This window comes from Suricata suricatta, chromosome 10 (genome assembly GCF_006229205.1).
Source record: "Suricata suricatta isolate VVHF042 chromosome 10, meerkat_22Aug2017_6uvM2_HiC, whole genome shotgun sequence".
Lineage (NCBI taxonomy): Eukaryota > Metazoa > Chordata > Mammalia > Carnivora > Herpestidae > Suricata > Suricata suricatta.
In genome coordinates, this window is record NC_043709.1 from 116,977,198 (window position 1) to 116,999,554 (window position 22,357).

At 40.0% G+C, this 22,357-nt stretch overlaps 1 protein-coding gene and 1 long non-coding RNA gene across 5 annotated transcripts in view; one reads left to right on the plus strand and one right to left on the minus strand.

Annotated features, from left to right (window-relative positions):
- Positions 1-22,357, plus strand: part of ARL5B (ADP ribosylation factor like GTPase 5B) — a 28,954-nt gene that overhangs the window by 155 nt on the left and 6,442 nt on the right. For 2 of the 4 annotated variants that reach the window (XR_003914236.1, XM_029953685.1), the window contains exons 1-5: positions 15-344; positions 14,594-14,654; positions 16,207-16,354; positions 19,177-19,260; positions 21,142-21,293. Coding sequence is in view for 3 of the 4 variants with exons in the window: in XM_029953685.1 (XP_029809545.1) it covers positions 296-344; positions 14,594-14,654; positions 16,207-16,354; positions 19,177-19,260; positions 21,142-21,293 (494 nt within the window). In the remaining variant the exon portion in view is untranslated. Of the gene's footprint in view, positions 1-14; positions 345-9,722; positions 9,780-14,593; positions 14,655-16,206; positions 16,355-19,176; positions 19,261-21,141; positions 21,294-22,357 lie in introns of those variants that run through there. The other 2 variants (XM_029953687.1, XM_029953686.1) reach the window with 2 other exon arrangements.
- On the minus strand, positions 10,883-15,748 carry LOC115303780. Its single transcript, XR_003914237.1, has 3 exons — positions 15,678-15,748; positions 12,627-12,808; positions 10,883-11,359 (listed from the first exon to the last, which is right to left on the minus strand). It is a non-coding gene; the product is annotated as an uncharacterized LOC115303780 (long non-coding RNA).

Sequence of the window (22,357 nt, forward strand, 5' to 3'; positions counted from 1 at the left end):
GAGGCGGGGCTTGGGGGTTGGTTGAAGCTCTGGTGGGTAGGTGGGTTCAGACCCAGGGTACTACGGGTCGGCGTTGGGCTCAGTTGGCTCGAAACAAAGGACTATCCGGTAGGGACTCGGCGCGGTGCCTTCGGACCGGTGGCTGAGCGGCGGATCGAGGCTTGTCGGCCAGCCGGTGCCGTCGCCGCGCGGTCTCCGTAGGCTTCTCCTCGGTTCCCTACAGCCGGCGCCGTGGTGGGGGGCCCGGCGCGGCGGCACCTGCTGCTGAGGGACCCCGCGGCCCGCCCAGGTGCTCATGATGGGGCTGATCTTCGCTAAACTGTGGAGCCTCTTTTGTAACCAAGGTGAGAAGGATGGAGCTGTGCCGCGCCTCGCCTCCGCGGAGGAGGGTCTGGCCCGCGTTAGGCGACAGCCGGAGGCAGGGCTGTCGGTGGACACTCAGGTTCTGAGACGCAGAGGAGTGATTTTTCTAGAGGGGGCGGGTAGAAACTCGGGATTTTAGCCTGGGAGAAGGTGCAGCAGAGACGGGACGTGTGGGAGAAACGAGGAGTGAAAAGAGGCGTTTGGGATCCCAGAGTCCAAACTAAGAATCTGTGGATTTTAGCGAAGCAAATTGAAAAGCACCCAGTGATACCTGGAGGCATTTTGCAGGCCTTTGCCGTCTGTAGTCTGTGTCTTGCCCCGTAAGTGTGCGCCCAGAAACCTATCAACTTTTTTTTTTTAAGTTCTTGTTACTGATGCTTTGTTTACCGCCCAGTTCTCTAAGCCAGTGTGCCTTCATGTTCTGTCTGATTTCGCCTGCTCCCTCACCCTCGGGGATGAGTAGTCTTGCGAGATACACGAGATACACGGAAATCTGCATCCCGAATCCTTTATTCCTTTCTTAGGTGTTAGAGAACTCAGTGCTACTGGTTCTGCACAGGAGGTTGCGTGGCCGTGATTAGTCTGGGACAGGACATGAGACATTTGGAAGTTGGAAGTCCAAAGGGCCAAGAAGTTGTACAACCTTCTGAGTCAGAAAGAATGAGAGGTGATGTCTTCTGAAGAGAGAAAATACCCAGACCAAAAAAAGAAAAAGGGGGGGGGGGGGGGGCTAATGACCATAGGTAAAGTTTTAGCCTTACTTTGAACAGAATGCTTTTGTTAGTCAGTGGAACTACTTTTTAAATTCAGTTTTGTTTTCTACTTAATACCCAGACATAATAAAAACCCGTGTTTTATAATGATACCAATCGTTACTGCTCATGTAGGGGTTTTCCCACCGGATTTGAGAACTCGGGAAGAGAGTGACGTCTTTAGTTCACTTCTTCTATAGCTGAGAACGCTAAAGTATACGTGTATATGCAGTTATGTGTGTATTTGCAGTTACCACAGGTATCACATTTCAGGTGCTTTCAGAGTGCTCAGAATTTAACTAAGGATATGATCTCTACATTTAATAGGTGATTTTTTTTTCAGAAGTTTGTATTTTCCAGCCCTTGTTACTTGAATTCACTACTGTATATAAATGTATATATATAAATGTAAAGCAGCATTTTAAGACCTTGTAAAAACTATAGTGATCAACACAATCCTCACCTGCCTACCTTTTCCCATAGTTTAAGAAACAAAACACTACCAAAGTCCTTGTTTCTTCTTGTATATCCCATCCTATTCCTCATCTCTGCTGTTTTATTATTAGTGTTTAATTAATAATTTATTTATTGAACCTTCCGAAATCACTAGAAGGGAACGGAGGATCTAGGGGGATGATTTAGGAGATGAAGAAAAACATTCATTAGCTGCTTCAAGTCATGAAATTTGTGAGGCCTCCTCAATCCCCATTACTATTTAGAATTTTTCTTTTCCTTTAACTTCCCTGTTGAAAATTTAGAGCTAGTGGTTATCCTGTCATTTTATCTTCGTTCATTCATGCAACTGACATTTCCTCATGGGCCTTAAGCCAGTCTTCAGTTAGGCATAGCCGATACAACCATGAAAAACAAACAGAAAAGGTAACATAGTTAACTTGTTCCCAAAGTACTCAAAGATCAGTAAATGAGACCTGTGGGGGGAAATGCAGTGTGGTAAATTTTTTAACAGACATGTATCCAAGTGTGGTGGTGATTGCCAAGAAGTGATTAATTTTTTCAAGTGGTTCCTGGAAGACTGCAGGAAAAAGGTATACTTGTACTTTAATGTAAGTAGGAGCTTACAGCGTGTGCTGAGTAGACGGCGTAGAAGGGGCATATTATTCTAGGCTGAAGGACTAAGAATATGCAAATGGGAGAGGAATCGAATACTTTGGGACAGTGAAGGAAGCTGAAAATAGTTTAGTTTGGCAGTATCTTCGTTTGCGTCTGGGGGAGTTAGAGGAGATGAGGTTGGAGAGGTAGCCCCGGAACCAGATCACAGAGGGCCTTGTGTGTCGACCAACTTAAGACATTAAACTGTGTACAGAGCAAGCCATGAGAGCCGTTGAAGAGTTTGCTCGTTTTATGTTATTTTTTAAACAGGGGAATCACGTGGTCAGACTGATACTTTAGTCTGTATGTTTTTTTTTTTTTTTTACTTTCTATATCAACAACATTAATCGACAATCTCAGCATTTTCCATTTTCACCGTTGTCATACAAGTCATCCAGAGATACTCAAAGGACTCGATCTTGGTTGCATGTTAGAGTAATAAGCCCAAGGCCGTACCTCAGACCTCAGATCAGAATGGGGCACGGTGGCCTGGGCGTCGATGCCTACCTAGGTGATTTCAGATTTGCAGCCAGAGTTGAGAACCTCATGTCTTACTTTAAGGACTCCTTTCCCCTGACATTTTTTTTTTTTTTCCAGTATTTGCCTCCCATCTTTTTTTCCTGTAGCAGTTTACAGCACAAAGCATCTTCTCTTAAATTTGATACCTTTCTGGGAATAAATATGCTAACGCGGGTTTGTCTAAGTGAAACTATAACAAAGTACACAGTTTCAGCAGTTTGTTTTGCTTAATTGTAAGGATACATTAGTGGGATGCAGTTATCAACGAAGGAAATAATTTCAAATAGGATTATCTTTACACACTTGTGTTTCTGTCTGTTCCAGTACATACTGCCATACTTTTGAATGGTATGTCTGTGTGGAAATTTTAAGCATTATCACTTGTCCTTTGAGACGGGATGGACATAGAGTATTAGTGCCAGGCGCACTAATCATGTGTCTTATTATGGTAGAAGAGCTCTTAGGCCCTTTCCCCTTATCATCCCACTGACAGTGATTTGGTTTGATACACGCGGTCTTTTCCTTTTCAGTGATTGTAAAATTTAGTCCCTCCTGAGCCACAGTGTGCTCTATTGTTCCCCTTTTTCCTGTAACTTTTTTCCCCTAGAGTAAATAATTACAACATCCCATTGCCTTCCTTTCTTTGTATGTTTGACTCAGCCCTTTCATTCTACCCCAGAGCCCCCGTACATTTTTCTCCGTGTTAGAAGTCGCCTGATTTATCTTCCGTGGCAACTCCCTCCATGCTCCCTCCTGCTCCAAACTGCACTTGCTCTGCTCTGGCCGCCACGCAGCTGTGCTGGATTCGTCTTGACAGTCATCTCAGGAATTTCTTTTGCTTTTCTGTCTCATTAGAACTCATGTCTTTCTTGCTTTACTCTTTTTTTAAAGAAAAAGCACACCCTACAGAAATTTCCTGCAAAGGTATCCAAAGTATTTTTTTTTTTGCAATTCCAAATGCCTGAATGTTAAATCTGTCCTAAAAATGTATTTGTCCTCCTTTTCAAGTTATAATTGTGTTGAATATAAAATTCTGAGTTTGAGCACCTCTCTTTCAGAAGGTGTTTGAAGGTATTGTCATTATCCTCTAGCTTCTAAAGTTGTTGGGAAGACCAATATTGTTCTTTTGACTTTTTTCTCTTTTTAGTAGATTTTAGAGTTTTCTGATTCTCCCTGGCATTTTTTTATTTTTTTTAAGTTTACTGACTTATTTCGGCAGCAAGGGGGGAGGAATCCCAAGCAGGCTGTGAGCTGTGCTGTGAGCAGGAAGGAGGATGCAGGGCTCGAATCCATGAACTGTTAGATGATGACCTGAGTAAAATCAAGAATGCAACAGACACTTAACCGACTGAGCCACCCCGGCGCCCCGTCCCTGGGATTTTTAAATTTGAAATGCACATGCCTTGTTATAGGTCTTTTTTGATTCACTGTGCTAGGCCCTCTGGACCTTTTCTACATAAAGTTGGACATTTTCAGTTATAAGAATTTTTGTCTGTTTCTCTTAGGATTTCTTCCTCTACTTTTTTGGAAGTACTATTGGTCAGATTGTGCTACCTGATTATCAAGTATTCTTTTCCATTTTACTGTCTTTCTTTTTCAGTTCTATTTTCTGAAATATTTACTTTGTCTTCCAGTCTTCGTATTGAGTATTTTGATTCTGCTATATTTTTAATTTCTAAAAACCTTTTATTTGCTAAATGTTATTTTTTAATTTTCTTTCCTTTTTTAAAAAAAATTTTATGTCTTTATTTTGAGAGGGAGAGACAGAGTGAGCAGGAGAGGGGCAGGGAGAGAGGGAGACACAGAATCTGAAGCAGGCTCCAGCTCCAACTTGTCAGCACAGATCCGATGCAGGGCTCAAACTCACAAACTGTGAGATCTTGACCTGAGCCGAAGTTGGACGTTTAACCTACTGACCCACCACCCAGTCTTCCCTAAAGTTTATTTATTTTGAGAGAGAGAGAGAGAGAGAGAGAGAGACCATGAGCAGGGGGAGGGCAGAAAGAGAGAATCCCAAACAGTTTCAGTACTATCAGTGCTTAATCGATGTGGGGTTCAATCAAACTCATCAACCCTGAGATCATGACCTGAGCCGAAATCAAGAGTTGGACACTTAACTGACTGAGCCACCCAGGCACCTCTAGAAGCGCAACTTTTAAGTCCTAGAGTAGACATATGATTAGTTTTATATTAGATTGTTTTCCAAAATGTTAAGCCATTTTTATATTCTCACCAGTAGTGTTTGAGACATCTACCTACTTTTAACATCCTCACCAACATTTGATGTCACCAGCCTTTTTAATTTTAGTTATTCTGTTAGATGAGTAGCGATACCTCATTTTGGTTTTAATGTGCATTTCTCTGTAGATTTTTGGGTATTAACACATATTTTTTCATCTGACTGAACATTTGGATTTCTTTTGCAGAACATTCAAATCTTTTTCCCATTAAATTATTTTAGTTTAAAAAATTAAAATTATTTATATCTTTTGGAATTGAAACCTTTGTCAGATATATGATTGAATATTTTACCCCAGTTTGTGGCTTCCTTATTCATTTTCTTAATGGGATTTTTGGCTAAATGGACATTTTAAATTTTGGTGAAGCCTGGCTTTTTTTAACTTTTTTTTTTTTTTTTTTTTAAGATTGTTGCTTTCTGTGCCTATTCCTTTCACCCACAAGCTTTGGCTCTTATGCTTAGGTCTGTGAGCCATCTCAGATTATTTTGCGGTTATGATGTGAGTATCGGAGATTGGAACTCATTATTTTTTATTTTACACGGATATCTGCTTGTCCTAGCATAATTTGCTGGAAGACTTTCCTTTCCCAGTGGATTGCTTTAGGGCCTTCTTTGCAAGACTGGGAGCCTTCTCTCTGGACATCCCCCCTGCGTTGATGTGTGTGCCCATCCCAGGGCCAGACTCCGCCATCTTGATTGTCGTACTGCTTCGCGGTGAATTCTGGAGTCTGATAGCGTCAGTCCTCGACATGTTTGTTAATCTTTTCAAAGATTTTAATTTTCTCTCTTGTTTTCTGTTTTTTATTTTACTAATTCCTGCTCCTTCCTTCCTTTCATCTACTTACTTTGGGTTTACTCTACAGGCCCCCACCTGCTGTTCGGAAGGGTGGGGTGTGTGTGTGTCACTGGTCTTGTCTCTTCTTCCATTCATATGTAACATTTTTTCAAGTTTTTTTATTTACTTTGAGAGGGAGCACAAGTGGGAAAGGGGCAGAGAGAGGGAGAGAGAGATTCTCAAGCTGGCCTTTCATGGTCATTATAGAGCCTGGCAAGGGACGCGAACTCACAAACCGTGAGATCATGACCTGAGCCGAGATCAGGAGTCCAGTGTTTAACCAACTGAACCACCCAGGCTCCCCATATATATAACATTTTAAAGCCATAAGTGTCCTTCCTAACAACTGTGTTAGCTCCATTCCACAAATTTTAATATACTGTATGTCATTCAGTTTGAAAATGTCTTAATTTTGTTGCTTGTGATTGCTTCTTTGACCTACAGATTATTTATAAGTGTTTTCAAATATTTATTTTTCTAAATAGCTCATTATTGGTTCCTAACTTAATTCCATTGTCAGAAATATACTCTGTAAGATTTCCATTTTTTGTCAGACTTACTGTGGCTTTTTTATAGTCTATCCAAATGATCTCCTTGGTGCATGTACCATTCGTGCTTGAAAAAAATATGTAATCCATAATTGTGTGCAATACTCTATAAATGTTTATTAGGTTATGGTGGTTGTTAACATTGTTCCGATATTCTGTACCTTAAAGTGTAGTTGTGCTAGAGAGCCTACACTGTGATCTTGCGATTTTTTTTTAACGTGGTATGACCTTCTCTTTTAATTTGAATGTTTAGTCAAATTTATCAACATGGTACAATTTATGTTACAGTCAGATATTAAGGTACACTATTTTATTATTTCTTATTTGTCCCATCTACATTTGTTATGTTTTGTTGTTTCTCTATTCCTCTTTTCCCACTTTGCTTTGGATTAATGGTTTGTTTTTTTTTATTTTTAGAATTGCAGTTTATTTACTGGGTTTTTAGTGATCCTTTTTGCATTCACTTTATGATTCTTCTAGGGATTGATTGTTACATACATTTTACCTTTTCTCAATCTACTTAGAGTTAGTAATGTAACACTTGTAGGAAACTGCAGAGTTAAACTCTCCCCTTTCCTAGTCCTATATAACCATACAGGCTATCTGCCATATGTATTGTATCTACATTAGTTATAAATTATACAATACAGTGTTTTCATTTTTTGCTATAAACAGTCACATATTCCTCATGTTTTAAGAAAGGGTAGAATCTCCTCTTGTATTTGCTTACATTACTATTTTTGATGTTTTGAATTTCCATCTAGTGTAATTTCCCTTCAAGTCTGAGAATTTCAGCATTTTTGTCCTATGGCTCTACTGGTGATGAATTCTCTCAGTTTTCTCTTATCTGAAAGAGTCTCTATTTTGCCTTCATTCTTGAAGTTTATTTTTGCTGACTGTAGCATCTCAGGTCAATTTTTTCCCTCTCTTCAGTGCTTTAAAGTGGCCATCCCATTGTTTTCAGGCCTCCATTTTCCTTCCTTGTAAAAGTCACCCACCGTCCGTGTTTTGACTTCCCTGTGTGTAGCTTGTCATTTTCTCTTGCTGCCTTCAGATCTTTCCTTTATCTTTGGTTTTTAGCAGATTGATCGTAACATACGTAGCTTTGCTTTTCTTTGTATTTATCCTGCTTATATTTTGGTGAGCTTCTTGAATTTGTAAATTTTTAAAATTTTTGTACTCACCCAGTTCACTTGTGTTTCTCAAATACAATTTTCCCCCCTAAGTTGCCCAATAACTTACTAACCTATTAGTAAGTTACAGAGTCCATATAGTGAGGATCAGCATTAAAAAAGAAATGAACAGGAGCATCTGACTGGCTTAGTCAGTAGAGCATGCGCCTCTTGATCCCAGGGTTCAAGCCCCATGTTGGGCATGGAGCCTACTTAAAAAAAGAAAAAATAAAGGAATGAACATTTAAAATAAAAACTATCACAGTGTTTCTCAGTAAAGGTACCATTTTGCAAAACTTTTGTTTTAGTTGTGTGCATCGTGGGTCATAATGCAAAATATAGTTAACTGTGGTCATGGTCCCACAAGTTGAAAACCACGCTATCTCTGCCCTTAACATTTGCGTTCCTGGGGTGCCTGGGTGCCTCTGTGTGTTAGAGAGCGGACTTGAGCTCGGGTCCTGATCTCTCACCATTGGGTCTGTGAATTCGAGCCCTGCATTGGGCTCTCTGCTGTCAGTATGAAGTCTGCTTCGGATCCTCGGTTCTCTCTCTCTCTGCCTCTCCCCTGGTCGCACTCTCTCTCTTAAAAATAAAATAAAACCATTAAAAGAAATTCACTTTCTAGATTGTAACCTTTCCCTGGGCAACATTTGAATTCTCTAGTGAACTGCAGGCGTTTAAATCAATATCAGTATTTTCTTGTTGAAGCCTTTCTTATCACTGCCTCTGTTCAGCGAGTTGGAATCTTTGGTCTTAGACACTTCATTGCGGTCTGTGGCCTTAGAATGTGCTCCTATCAGACTCTGATTTGTTTCCTTTTTATCTGTATTTAATCCCCTTATCTACCAGAAGAGGGTTTTTCTTCTGTCCAATAAGCTCTTCCTATTTATTATTGTATGACTGTAAGATTCAATTTGGTCATAAAGATAAGGAGGCCTCACACTGGGGGACCATTGGCCAAGCTTCCCGGCACGTTATTTAACCTAAGGCTCAGTTTCCTCATTACTAAAATGAGGAATACCACCACTTTCTCATGGAATGATTGTGAGGATTAACTTACACAAGGCCCGTAAAACGGTCATATTGACACTCTGTAATATCCCTTTTTACTGTTGACATTTATTTCCTCAGCTGAGAGTTGGATTCTAGATGTCAGTTATCCTTGGGAATATTACCATGGGTTACTTCTGGATCTTTTGCTTTGCACTAATGATGGCATACGTGCTTATTTACATACCCGCCTTTAAGATTTCGGACGGGAGGCGCCTGGGTGGCTCAGTCGGGTTAAGCATCTGGCTTTGGCTCAGGTCACGTTCTCACAGTTCGTAGGTTCGAGCCCCACGTCGGGCTCTGTGCTGACACTCAGAGCCTGGAGCCTGCTTCGGATTCTGTGTCTCCCGCTCGCTCTGACCCTCTCCTGCTCGCGCCATCTCTCTTTGTTTCTCAAAAGTAAATTAAAAAAAAGATTTCGGAGGGTAGCGAGCTTGCCTTGTTCGTCTTAATCACAAATGTTACCGTCAGGCACAAAAGGAACTCAATAAATGTTGAGTTGTTGACTCGTCAGATTTATGCAGCTGCTCTTAACAAAATTTAGACATCCAGGAATAATGATACTGTGGGGGAGTGGGAGAGACTGAAGAATCTGGAAGGGGAGTTAACACTTTCTAGCAAAAAGAGCAGGGAAGCAAGTGCTGGCTCTTACCAGCGTTTACTAGAACCTGTTACTTAAACACATAGGACCTTAATTTCTTACCTAGAACGTAAGCAAGGTGGCCCAGGTCAATAGTTAATAAATGTTCTCGGAGACCTTGGCCCCTCAGAAATCCCTTTAGCAGTGGCACGTTTGTAGGTGAAGAGGTGGGAGAGAAGGAATCCGTGTCAAGCCCTGCAGTCTGTTCCGGGCTCTATATAATGTGTTATGATCCTCCATCCAGTGTAACGTAAGACAGAGTTTGTTTTTATGGCTTTTCCTTACCCCCCCCCCCCAGACTTCCTTGGGGACTCACCATTGCTGTGCAGGCCTTCAGGTCTCAGATTGTGACATCGTCTCTTCTGACCTCCTAACACCTACCCCTTGCACCAGTTAGACTCATTTTCTGTGTATGCAATACCCCAAATTGGCTGCCTCACCAAATTTCGCATAGGGCATTTTTATCTGTTTCGTTGCGAAGTTGTTTACATCCTCTGTTCGTGGAAGGCTCTTGTTACGTGCCGGCGTTGGTGCCGGTGTCTATCTAGAAGGTAACAGTCCCTATTTTGTGATGTCTTTGGGGCTTTCTTATATTTTAAAAAGAGAAGTTATTATTTTATCACATAAAGTTCTTTGATATTTCCTTCACTTGTTTTTTTGAAGTTTCTTTTCCCATCATTTTTCTTCCTAGCCATCTATTACCTGTGTTTGTATACAAGCAAGTGCTCTTAACGACTTTGTTTTGCAGCTGCATTCCATCTAGGCTTTCTGTCTTTACGGCCTGCTTACAACATGGTAGGAGCCAGCTGTCAGGGAGATCCAAGAGAACAAACACCATAGGCGAGAGTGCAGAGAAACTTTTGTGCAGACACTTGGTGGAAATTAAACAAAGGCTGTGCAATTGGACCTTCATTTGGTATAAATAAACATGCTTTGTGTTGACCCTGGACAGGCATGGATTCCTAAGTAGAACTGGAAATGTTCTCCTCTCAGACCTCTGTTCTGGGAAGAGGTGCAGCCTGGTGTGTGGAAGAGATTTCTGGTAACATATGGTGGCAGGGGGTTGGTGGCAGGGTGACTGTCACACGGTGTGCAGGCACATTTCAACATTGGAGTCCTTGGAACTCTGATACTTAGGGTCATGTTTTAACCCAGACTTACTTGGCTGTCCATGCAAGTTTGTCGTCAGCGTACACATTTCTGGCTCCAATATACTGATTTTAATAACACTACTGAAAAACACTAACGAAGGTAAAACTTCTGTAGTGTCATTTGCAAAGATCACTCTAAAGAATTTAGTATTATCCATGGTCATAGTTTTCCCCGTTGTAGGTTAAATGAGAATTGATAGTGTCTCAGCCTGTCAGCTAACTACTTCATTTTCATGGAGAGTGTTCGGAGGAGCCAGAAGAATAGACAGCTACCAGATCCACGTCAGGGATCAGTTGAAATTATAAAGGCACACAGTTGTATGGATTTCTCCTCATAACCTTAGAGATTTCAATCCTAGTGAACCAGTAATCACCACTCCTGGCTCCATAAGTGAAAGTGATGTTAAATGTCTGATGTTCATTTGATGGGCAGCAAGCTCAAAATCTGACCGTTAGGATAGATTCTTTCCCCACCTAACCGAGACTGAATTGAACTATAAGGATGTATTTTGAAAGATAGTGTTTATTCTATTAGGTAAACAATAAAAATTGTTGGGTGACATAGTACAAACTTACGTGCGTCTTTTTTATATCTGCTTTAGTTAACTATGACAGGTAAAGGAAATTATTTTATCATGACTATAGGAAATCACTAACAGTTACATAATTTAGGTGATATTTTAATGTTTCTGTGCATAACAGAAGGTCGATATGCGGCCTGTGGATTACACGCAGCCGAAAAGCAGTACAGAACAAGTACCTTAAGTCATGTTTTGTTTCAAACATCAAGTGGTATCAGATGCCACTACATGATTTATCCTTTGTTCATCTAGACAGCACTCGTGGACATTTAGAGCAACGTACCAATTTCCTGTTCTGCTTACAGGAAAGGTATGTGTCATTGCCTGTGTTTTCCTTGAATCGTGGACTCCAGTCCATGGTCCTTGGCGAACTCAAGTAGCAGCAAGTACAATGGAGGCCTGTGAAGACAGAGGGAAGAATTGTAGTTATGCCACGGAGTACAAACAGCTTTTATTTTGTACTTGGCTTTTTCGTAAATGCCCTTTGAACTTATTTCCCTCTTTTTGTACAGATGATGTTCAAGAGATACTTTTTCAAAGAAAAAATTTTAAAAACATTCTCTTGGGACTCCTGGATGGCTCAGTGGTTTAAGCGTCTGACTTAGGCTCAGGTCACATCTCACGGTTCGTGGATATGAGCCCCGCATCAGCCTCTCTGCAGTCGTCAAAGAGCCTGTTCTCGATCCTTCTCTCTCTCTCTGCCCCCCTCTTGCTTTCACTCGCTTTCTCAAAAAGAAACATTAAAAATGTTTTTAAAAATACATTTTGGTGGCTTCTGGGTGGCTCAGTCAGTTAAGTGTCCAACTCTGATGTAGGTCATGATCTCACGGATCGTGGGTTCACGCCCTACTTCAGGCTCAGTGCTGACAGCTCAGAGCCTGGAGCCTGCTTCAGATTCTGTGTCTCCCTCTCTCTCTCTGCTCCTCTCCTGCCTGCGCTGTCTCTCTCTCTCTCTCTCTCTTTCTCTCTCTCTCTCAAAAATAATAAAAATTAAAAAATATAATACACTCTGTTATTTCATGCTTTTATTTAGTTTTGTTATTTCATACTTTAAAAAAACTTTTTTCTGTTAATGTTTTATTAGAATATAGACTCAGGTTGTGGATGATAATATCAGAAGATAGGCCTTGGTTAATTGAAGGATTGATAAAATACCTTTATTATAAGACCGAGGTGAAATTGTTTGGTCTTAATTGCTAGAATTCCCTATCACTGAGGGGGGAAAAGGAATCTGAAAAAGACCTGAAGTTAATCACACAGTTGAAACTGTCATGACAGTCATGTTTTCTTCACCTTCAGAGTTTGTCACCCCTGTCTTAGTTCAAATTGGGGACCAGTCTTTCAAAATGATGCATTATGAGGGCGCCTGGGTGGCTCAGTCGGTTAAGCATCTGACTCTTGACTTCAGCTCAGGTCATGATTTCAGTTTGTGCTTGGGATTCTCTCTCTCTCTGCCCCTCCCCTGCTGGCTCTCTCCCTCCCTCTTTCTCTTACTTAAATAAACTTTTTAAAATGATGCATTATTTATGAGTTTTGCTCTCACAGGCCTTCTGTACTCTGACCACCATCATCATACAAAATGAGAAGCGAGGGGCAGGGCTGTTTGAAAATGGCCCTGGGTGTTGGTTCACTACAGTGGCCTCAGCAGTGAGCAATGTGGTCCTACCTTACATTCTCCTTTCCCAGCAGAAGTGTCTGCGCCCAAGTTTTAGCTTACTTCCAGACTAGTGGCTTCCTTCCCAGTCCTGCAGGGCCCCCCTGGTCTCCAGATGCTGGCAGGTGGTTTCCAGCTGTCCCCCACATTTACAGTGCTTGTTCCTCCACTGAAAGAGGGTTCTCATTCTTGTACTGTAAACAGAAAACAAAAGGTTGGCTCCTTTAGAAATTAGGGGATAAGAACCAGAAGAGTCCAAGGAGAATGATAGTGAGTTACAATGAGCCAACAAGTTTTGTTCTGTTCTGTGTTTTACAAAGCAGCCTCTGCCATAGCGAAAAAAGCCCTCAGAGAGAAACCTGTCCTTTGTCCTGTGGTGCGACTGGCAGTACCGCAGCATTCAGGTTGTTAGAGATGCATAAAAACACACCGTTTGTCCCTAAGAACTTGTCTGTGAATAGTGGCCTCTCTTTTTGACTGATGCAATATTGATACGTCAGAGTAAGAATGCAAGCGGACGTCTGATTAGATGTATAATCGGAATTTTGATATTACCAAGGCTAACAAGGGGAGCAGGGTTCTGATAGGAAATATGTCAGATCGTTGGCTAAAAATAAATCGATTGTGTTGTGGTTCTTGCGAAGGTTCACTGGTAGCTTTTTGAGCATTTCTGCCCTGGGAAAGAGAGGTATCATTCATAGGTTCTGTAAAGGTTAAAATCTAGAGGTGGTGATTCTAAAGTGTCTTCTCTGTGCTCAGAGGAGGTTTCAGAGTCTGTACCACTGAACAGAATAATTAGATGGGCCTTAAAATCTGTCTGTGAAACAAGTGACTGTTTTGTGCATGGCACTCAAGGGACAAGACTCCAAAGGTTTCTGTTGCGTGAAGAGCAGAAACAGTACCTGTTCAAAAGAGTTGAAAAACCCGGATTGAAAACGCATTGAGGACGAAGTAATTGTTACTTATCTTTAAGTTAATGGAAGGAGGGGCACCTGGCTGGCTCAGTCGGTTAAGCAGTTGTGTGTAACTCTTGATTTTGGCTCAGGTCGCAATCTCCTGGTTCATGGGCGCGAGCCCCATGCCCGGCTCCACATTCACAGCGTGGAGCCTGCTTGGGATTCTCCCTCCTTCTCTCTCTGCCCCTTTCCTCTTGCATGTGCGCACTCGCTCTCTTTCTCTCAAAATAAACTAAAAATAATAAGATAATGGAAAGAATGAGAAACTGATGGACAGAATACGTGTGTCCTGTTTGTGACAAGGAAACCTTTTCAGTTTCATGTTTGAAATTGGATTTCTTCATGAAAGGAGGAAACAATCTCGGTGCGTTTAGGTGGGAAAACTTCCAGGTGTAAAAACACCCTGAGAAAAAGCTAATTTGATTAGCTGAGATGCCAAGCACGGTGTAAAGCAAGTTTTTGAAACTGATTGTACATCACAGTGCCTTGTCAGAATCAGAGTTTATGTTTTTCCCACATGCAGCTTCTCTCTCTTTTTTTCTTTAATTTTTTTCTTTTTTTAATTTATTTTTGAGAGACAGAGACAGCAGGAGCAGGGGAGGGTCAGAGAGAGAGGGAGACACAGAATCTGAAGCAGGCTCCAGGCTCTGGACTAGCTGTCAGCACAGAGGCCCGATGCGGGGCTCGAACCCACGAACCGTGAGATCATGACCTGAACCGAAACCGGTCATTCAACCGACTGAGCCACCCAGGCGCCCCTCACGCAGCTTCTCTCTTCCTTCCCTCTTACCCATGTCTCCCATGTGTGTATAAGCCAGCCAGCTGGGGACCATCGTACTAGACTGCCTCCCTTACCGTAGGGAACCTTGACATTGTGAAGCTCTCTTGACTCTGTATTTTAACAATCCAGTAATAACCCAGGGAATGATCCTCATCAGAAAGCTAACTAATAATCATTGTTGAAAGCACGTAATTGTGGTATGCAGTAGTGCTAAATGTTTCTGGTTTGTTTTCTTTTTGTAGAACACAAAGTAATTATAGTGGGACTGGATAATGCAGGGAAAACCACCATTCTTTACCAATTGTAAGTATAGCTGTTTATTTAAACAGTCTTCATTATTTTAGTTATCAGAACCAGTCTGGTGTAATTAATAAGATACCATTGTAATATAACAGAAGAACTTAAACATATGGTTTTGTATTTTACCGAACACAAAATTTGTTTCAAAAATGAATAAAACCGCCCTATGTTTGGTACAGCCTTCCCAAACACTCGTCTTTTTCCAACCTTGAAAGAAAGACTTAATATACTAAAATAAATAAAACATCCATAATCATGCCACAGTGAGGTGATAAAGTGTGTTTCACTTAATTCTTCCCACACCGAGGTTCACACAAGTAGACAAGTATCTCTAGGAAGCTTATTGCTGCTCTTTTGACCCCGGGCTCTGAATTGTTTAACTTAGCCAGACTTGTCAAATCAAAAGAAATGAAGATCACCCCTGAAACTCCTGCTTTTGTAGCTCGCAGCCAGGAACGGCTGGAGACTTCCAGAGAAACATGTGAATACTTGAAGGAAGTTTTAACAGCCTCTCAATCCACTTGTCGGAGTAGCTCCCATTATCCTTCCAGGATTAGTGAGCTGATCCGTGTTAAGCAGTAGAAATGGATTCAGATAGTTGTAAGATTCAGTGCACGGTGGTGTGGCCCTTACCTCTTTCCACCTCATCCTAAGGCTCTCGGGAAGCACTGCACGGAATCAGTGCCGCGTGTGGCTTTCAGCGACTTTGCTAAAAAGCTCCTAACTTGGCTTCTTGTTTTACACTAGAATAACTACTTGTTTTACTTTAAAACATTAATTCGTTGTCCATTATCTATTTTAATGTGACTTTGCCTCCAAACATCAAATATAAACTTTCCTAATCCTGTCAGTTATTGAATTAACTTTCCACAAAGCTTCAAAAACATATAAAACCCAAGAGACAGTTGGGGGGTATCAGCATATAATAGGCAAATACTTATTTGTTGAATGAATGAGTGAATGTATCTTAATGAATAATTATGAAAATAAATGTGGTATGAGCATTAGTATTCTAAATATACTTACAGTTAATTTTAATTAAAATTTGCATTTGCCTACAGCCTTATCTTTCTAAAGCTGTGGTTTAGGTTAATAGGGCTGAACTAATTTTTATGGCTAACCCGAGTCTCGGTTTGCTTAGGTAGATAGTCTTCAGGATGACACAGAGCCTGCTGTTTCAGTGGTTGCTACTTTGCAAGCATTGATGTCACCATCACCTAGAATCTTGGTCTTTCAGGAAAGGGCACGGGTTCTGCTCTGGTAACAAGGGCGTGGTGGTTTGGAATTTTGGCCGCTGGAATACAAACTCCCACCACAGTGTTCGCATCTCTCCAGATCAAGCCTTTAGTTTATTCCATTAAAAGAAAAAAAAAGTCTTCCTTCAAGAGTTATTCTTTGCCTAGGTATTTGTTTGCACAAATGTCCTCCAAGGTTCTAGTTTTGATGCTGTCATTGGTACAAATAAGGAAGGTTGATTCCCACTAAAAGTATAGAGATAAAACTTCCTTCAGATTCTCAAGATTTACCAGAGATTTGTTACGGTGTCTTTCAACAGCTTAATGAATGAAGTGGTTCATACATCTCCAACCATAGGAAGCAACGTTGAAGAAATAGTCGTGAAGAACACTCACTTTCTGATGTGGGACATCGGTGGTCAGGAATCCCTGAGATCGTCCTGGAACACGTATTACTCAAACACAGAGGTATACTAAGCCCATTTCTGCACGTAAATCACAAGCACTGCAGAGTCAACCCAGAAAATAGATAGGCCGTGCGGAAGCGGCGTATTGATCGTTGCTTTTTCAATAAGATGTAAGGAATTTGAGGTCTTGAAACACCAGAGAAAAGGCAAGTAGGAAGGGCGCTGCACACTGTTGGTAGGATGCCCGCCGCAGGGCGGACTCTCTCCTTCCGTCCTCACGGCCGGCCTGTCTGGTCTCTGCTGTGGGAGAAAGCGTTGGGTCAGTCCGCACAAACCGTACGAGGCCCTGGTTAGGGAGGAATAAGATATTTTACGCGTAATTGAATATAAGATTTTCAAATAACATGAATTGAGCATTCAAAATGTTGCTGAGATTATATTTTAGTTAAAAGACAAATGGCTTTTGCAGCACGCACCCCCAACTTCTCTGTCACTTATTTCGTCCCTTTGCTGCTTCAGAGCCAGCCCAGGAAACAATCTGGACTAGCTTCTACTTCTGTGTTTATTTCTTGTTAGGCAGATTTTTTCTTTTTAAACCGTGCAGTGCTCTCGAGAGAGATTTATCTTCGAGTATACTAATGGACAATTGCATCCATAATTTTTCTCTTTACATATGGTTAATCTGACCAATTATTGTTTCCTAGAATGAAGCCCATTAAAAATTGAGTGTAGGTTTTGAAGGGTGTGTGCAGAGGAGGGGGGAGATGCAAGGCATATTTGGTGAACAAGTGTCCTTTTTAAATAAACATATTCCTCTGGATTTATATTGTGATAGCATACGTATCTATATAGTCCAATGCGGTTTGTGATCGGTCCAACAAAATGGCGTATCCTAGATCTTTAGCAGTTATAGTAGCCCTTAACTTTTTTTATTTGTTGGGGGGGGATAGGTTGGTAAGCAAATATGGTTAGAGGTTAGCTTAATGTATACTTCTATTGTAAAGTAATAATTCTGAAACTAAAAATGTTAGAAAGTAAGAGAGAAACAACCTTTTACCCTATGGCTACAATTGCCCCTTGAATAATGCAACGGTTAGGGACACTGACCCACCGCGTGGTCAAAAATCCATGTATACCCAGAATCCCCAAAAACTTTACTAATAACCTACTGTTGAGCAGACACCTTACAGATAACAAAAAGAGTGAATTAGCACATACTTTGTATGTTGTGTGTATTATATGCTCTATTTTTACAATAAAGTAAGCTGGAGAAAAGAATGTTATTACGAAAATGATAAGGAAAACATACATTTACAATCCTGCACAGTTAAAGAATCACATTTAATAGGATCTGCTCAGTTCAAACCCATGTTGTTCAAGGGTCTCCTATTTAAGCAGCGCAGCTCTTGGTGCCTTGTCAAAGCTCACAATCCATGCAGCTCTGAGAGAGGAGCCGTTATTTTCATTGAGGAAGTTAAGAGTTGATTCTAGCTGATTCTTGTATATTGATAGCCTTACAAAAGGATAGTTTTTGAAGTTGCAGAAACTCTAGAAGACTTAGCACAGATCCAGAAAGACATCTGTTACTAATGACACCATTTGCATGAAATGTTTTTCTAATAAACTATTTTTCTTATTTAATGTCTTTCTTCCAAATTTTTCTGTAACGTCTAGTTAGTTAACATAGTATAATGTTGGTTTCAGGAGCAGAACCTTAATAAACCATCTCTGTAAGAATTTCAGAATTACTACAAAGAACCTTTGGCCTTTATCACAGCCCTCCAGTACAGCACCTAGCAGTTTGCAATCTTTGATTCTCTGTCACAAGCCTGTCCTTGTGATGTTTCCCCCAAGGCCTTCTTCCCCCTGGTCATCCTCTTAACTTCTTTTCCTTAAGGAGTCCTCCAAAAGCCCAACGTCTCCATTATAATACAAAGAGTTCAGCTGTTGATGAATTCCTGCTGCCTTCCTCTCTTTAAGCTCCCCATATTCTGTCCATGCGAACTTGCCATATTTCTTACCTTTATTCCTTCCATTTTCTTCCCTTTTATGCCCTTCTAAGCCCTCCACAGTTTCTAGGCTGATTACTCTAGTTGTCTCTTTGCCTAATGTTAAGGTCATCTGAACAATCTGGTTTCGCCCTCCTCTCTCCATTTATTCTGTGTCACTCTTATAACGTTAAGCATCGCTTAATCTCACTTCTTAATACTCTCTTCTGTCTAAGATATCCAATTAGGGGCCCTTTTGCACTGTATCTTATTTTTCTTACCAAAGATGCTTTTATTTTTAATGTGTAAGATCCTACTTTTTTCACATACACATTTACCCCTAAGTGGGTATGTTTCTATTTAGCAAAATTTTTTCTGGGCCTTTTATTGTTGGTATTGTTATGTAAAAAATGTCTTGTTCTTTAGTTTGTGTGTGTAATTTCTCCTTTTCTTTCAGACCAACTTGTGTGTCCCTTTCTAATAGGCAGAAGGAGACTCTCAAATAATTACTGATTGCTTAAAAAAAAATTACTGATTGCTTAAATGAGCAGTTAATACAGTTTTAGTGGAAGTTATTTAAATTACTGTGACTTCCTCTTTAAAAATTAATTTTTATTACCTGCATCTTGAAATAAATCTTAGTGATACAGCGTATTATGTATTCAAACATCACCTTTTTAAAATAAACTTGGGCATAGTTTTTATTTGTTGAAATGATGAGTTCTTATTAACATTTGGATTTTACAGCACAATACAAACTCTTCATGATGAAAAAGCAGTAGACCGTTTTCTAGTAATGATGGCGTCATGAAGAAAGTATTCTATCACTTGAGAGGAGTTTTGCAGAAAACCTCAACATTTCATTCAGTTTTCTTTCTTTTTAATTGTCTTCCAGTTCATCATCCTCGTGGTTGATAGCATTGACAGGGAACGACTAGCGATTACAAAAGAAGAATTATACAGAATGTTGGCCCATGAGGTAAATTTTGAAAGCAAACGTAAACAGTGGAGTAAGGTATCCGTATAGTGGTTTTGCTTTTTTACAAAAATTATATGCTTTGTTGTGGGTCACTAGCAAAATATTTTGATGGAAGTCTTGAGGTCAAGAAGTTTCATTACATTTTCAAATTTGAAAAAACCTTGAAAAATTCCAAACACATTAATTTGTGGCCTGTTATCATTGATAAAATTTTTCAAAGTTAAAACTACTCATTCACGCCTTAAAGAGTCGGATGAATTGAAGCAAGAAAGAGGGAAAACCTGAGTGGTTTTTTTTTCAAGAATTTATAATCACTGAAAATTCTTCTGCGAATAATCTGAGACCACTTAATTCTAACAATTTAAGATAGACAAAAAACTAAGGTAATAACACACTCATCCACCCACCATTCAATATAAGATATTAAATATCTTATGAACCCCCCCAATCTCATTTCCTTCCTTTCTCTCAAAGACTTCTAAAAGAATTACATTATCCTAAAAGTAATGAGAATCCATGTATATTTTTATACTTTCCCTACATTTTCTGTCAGTTGTATAAAATATTATATTTTATTGTTCATAAAATCTTTTTTAAACATTTATTTTTGAGAGAGAGAGAAAGAATGCACATGTGCAGAGGAGAGGCAGAGAGAGAAAGGAAACAGAGAATCTCAAGAAAGCTTAGCACAGAGCCAGACACAGGGCTTGAACCTATGAACTGCAAGATCATGACCTGAGCCTTAACCAAGAGTCTAATGCTTAACCAACTGAGCCACCCAGGCGCCTCATCATTTTAATAAAATCTTATATAATTATATATATATATTTTTTTTTTTTTTTCTGCAACCCTGTTTTGGAGGTTTTTTTGCACAACATTGTGATTTTCCATGTCCGTACATCATTAGTTTATTCCTTTTAACAGCTATGTGGTATTATTTTGTATGAATATACCACAGTTGATCTGTTCTATTAATGAACATTTTAGGTTATTTCTAATATTTAATCATATGAACAATTCTGCAGTGAGCAAAACTGAATGTGGTTAGCTTATACCAGTAGTCATAACTATCGCCCAGCCCTCCACTCTCTGTGCTCTTCTTAAAACCAGAGAAATTCTTGGGGCACGTGGGTGGCTCAGTCAGTTAAACGTCCAACTCTTGGTTTCGGCTCAGGTCATGATGTCATGGTTTTGTGAGTTCGAGTCCCACATGAGGCTCTGTGCTGAGAGTGCAGGGCCTGCTTGGGATTCTCTCTGTCCCTTCGCTGCATCCATGCATATGTGCTCGCTCACACTCTTTCTGTCTCTCTCAAAATAAATAAATATGCTTTAGAAATAAATTTGGAGAAATTCTGTAGTATTTGGCAACATATTACCATAGTTGCCTATTAGAATATTGCTTATATAGTTTTAAATCGATGTTTAAGATGCCTGTTTATTTTACTTTTAGTCTGATCTCTTTGGCCCAACAATATAAAAATAACTTTTAATTATTTAGCTTATGTTAATTAGCCTATCTTTGTTAGAGCGAATCATTAAATCACTATTGAGGAAATATTGGTTTTATCCCAGCACAGTTATTTATTTATTTATATAGTTATTTATTTTATTGAGGTGTTTTTTTTTTTAAGGAAGTTTTAGTTTTCAGTGTTGGTCTTGAACTCATGACCCTGAGATCAAGCGTCGCCTGCTTTACTAACTGAGCCAACCAGGTGGCTCTCGATAAGATTTTTAAATTAAACATTTCTGCCTAATCAGTCATTTTAAAGAGGAGGGATTTCATTATAACTGTCCGATTGGGCACATTTGACCTTCCTGCTTCATTAGTTTAGTTTGAATTGTGATACCTCGTGTATTAGAAATATTTCATATCGATTGCAGGATTTACGGAAAGCCGCGGTCCTGATCTTTGCAAATAAACAGGATATGAAAGGGTGCATGACGGCAGCTGAGATCTCTAAATACCTCACCCTTAGTTCCATTAAGGATCATCCGTGGCACATTCAGTCCTGCTGTGCTTTGACAGGAGAAGGGTAAGTTCTGGACAGGGTGGGAGGAGGTGTGACCCCTTTCAGAGTTCTGTCAACCTTTATAAGGCAGCTTTTTTTCTTCTTTGATGCTGTTTTGTATTTTCGTGTTGTTTTGGGGTTGTTATTGTTGTTGTTGTTCTTAAAGATAGTTTTTCTGTTGCATTTCAAATTTCATAAGATAAAAATAATTTTAGTCAGTTACGGTTGTTAAATTACACTTTAGCAAAGTTACTGACACGTGGTTTGTAACTTTTAATATAGTGTTTTCGCATAAAAAGTCAAGAACAAACTTTTGAATTAAGTTTACACAATCCAGATTTTTAGTTGATGTTCATTTCTTGCTTTTAGCATTTACTAACTGGGGGGGGGGGGGAACTGTAATGTTGCCTGAATTAAAGAGGAAGCTTCAAAGAAATTTCAGATTTCGGTACAGGCTTAGGTAAGCCTGAGCGTCCGTCCTTCCGCAAGAGCACACCTCCTTCAGGAACAGGAGGCCTTTGGTGCGGCATACTTCGAGAGACCATTTACGACAGATGCTTATCATTGTGTATTCTTCTCTCCTAAGAACTTGAGTTTGCATAGAGTAGGCCAAAAGGAACCCAGTGTGCTGTCCATGAATTATCCAATTTATTTCCAGGCATTTATTTATCCTTCAATCAACCTGACCTTCTTAGTTATGCTCATATTAGAAATTGCTCATAACGTAATAGCTGTATGCAGACTTCTTTGACCTCTACTTTTTTAAGACTGAACCATAATCATTCATTCCATTCTTTAGCTTTGAGGAGGGTAGGGCAACGTTCCTGTTGCCTTTATATAGTGGTTTCAGTTTTCTCTATAGGGGGAGAGGAGTATTTGCAATCTTGATGGCAAAACTGCCAGAACTGTTCTCTTCAAGATGAGACTGAAGCAATTTCCTAGTTACTCAACTGATTAACATCATTATTTCTACTTAAAAATTCTGCGTCTGACGGCGTTACCTCCATCTTGTCACCTACATGTATAAATAATTGTCGTAGTACCAATGGTTGGGGGAGACTTAAAATAATAAGTGTGCTTTCAGTTCT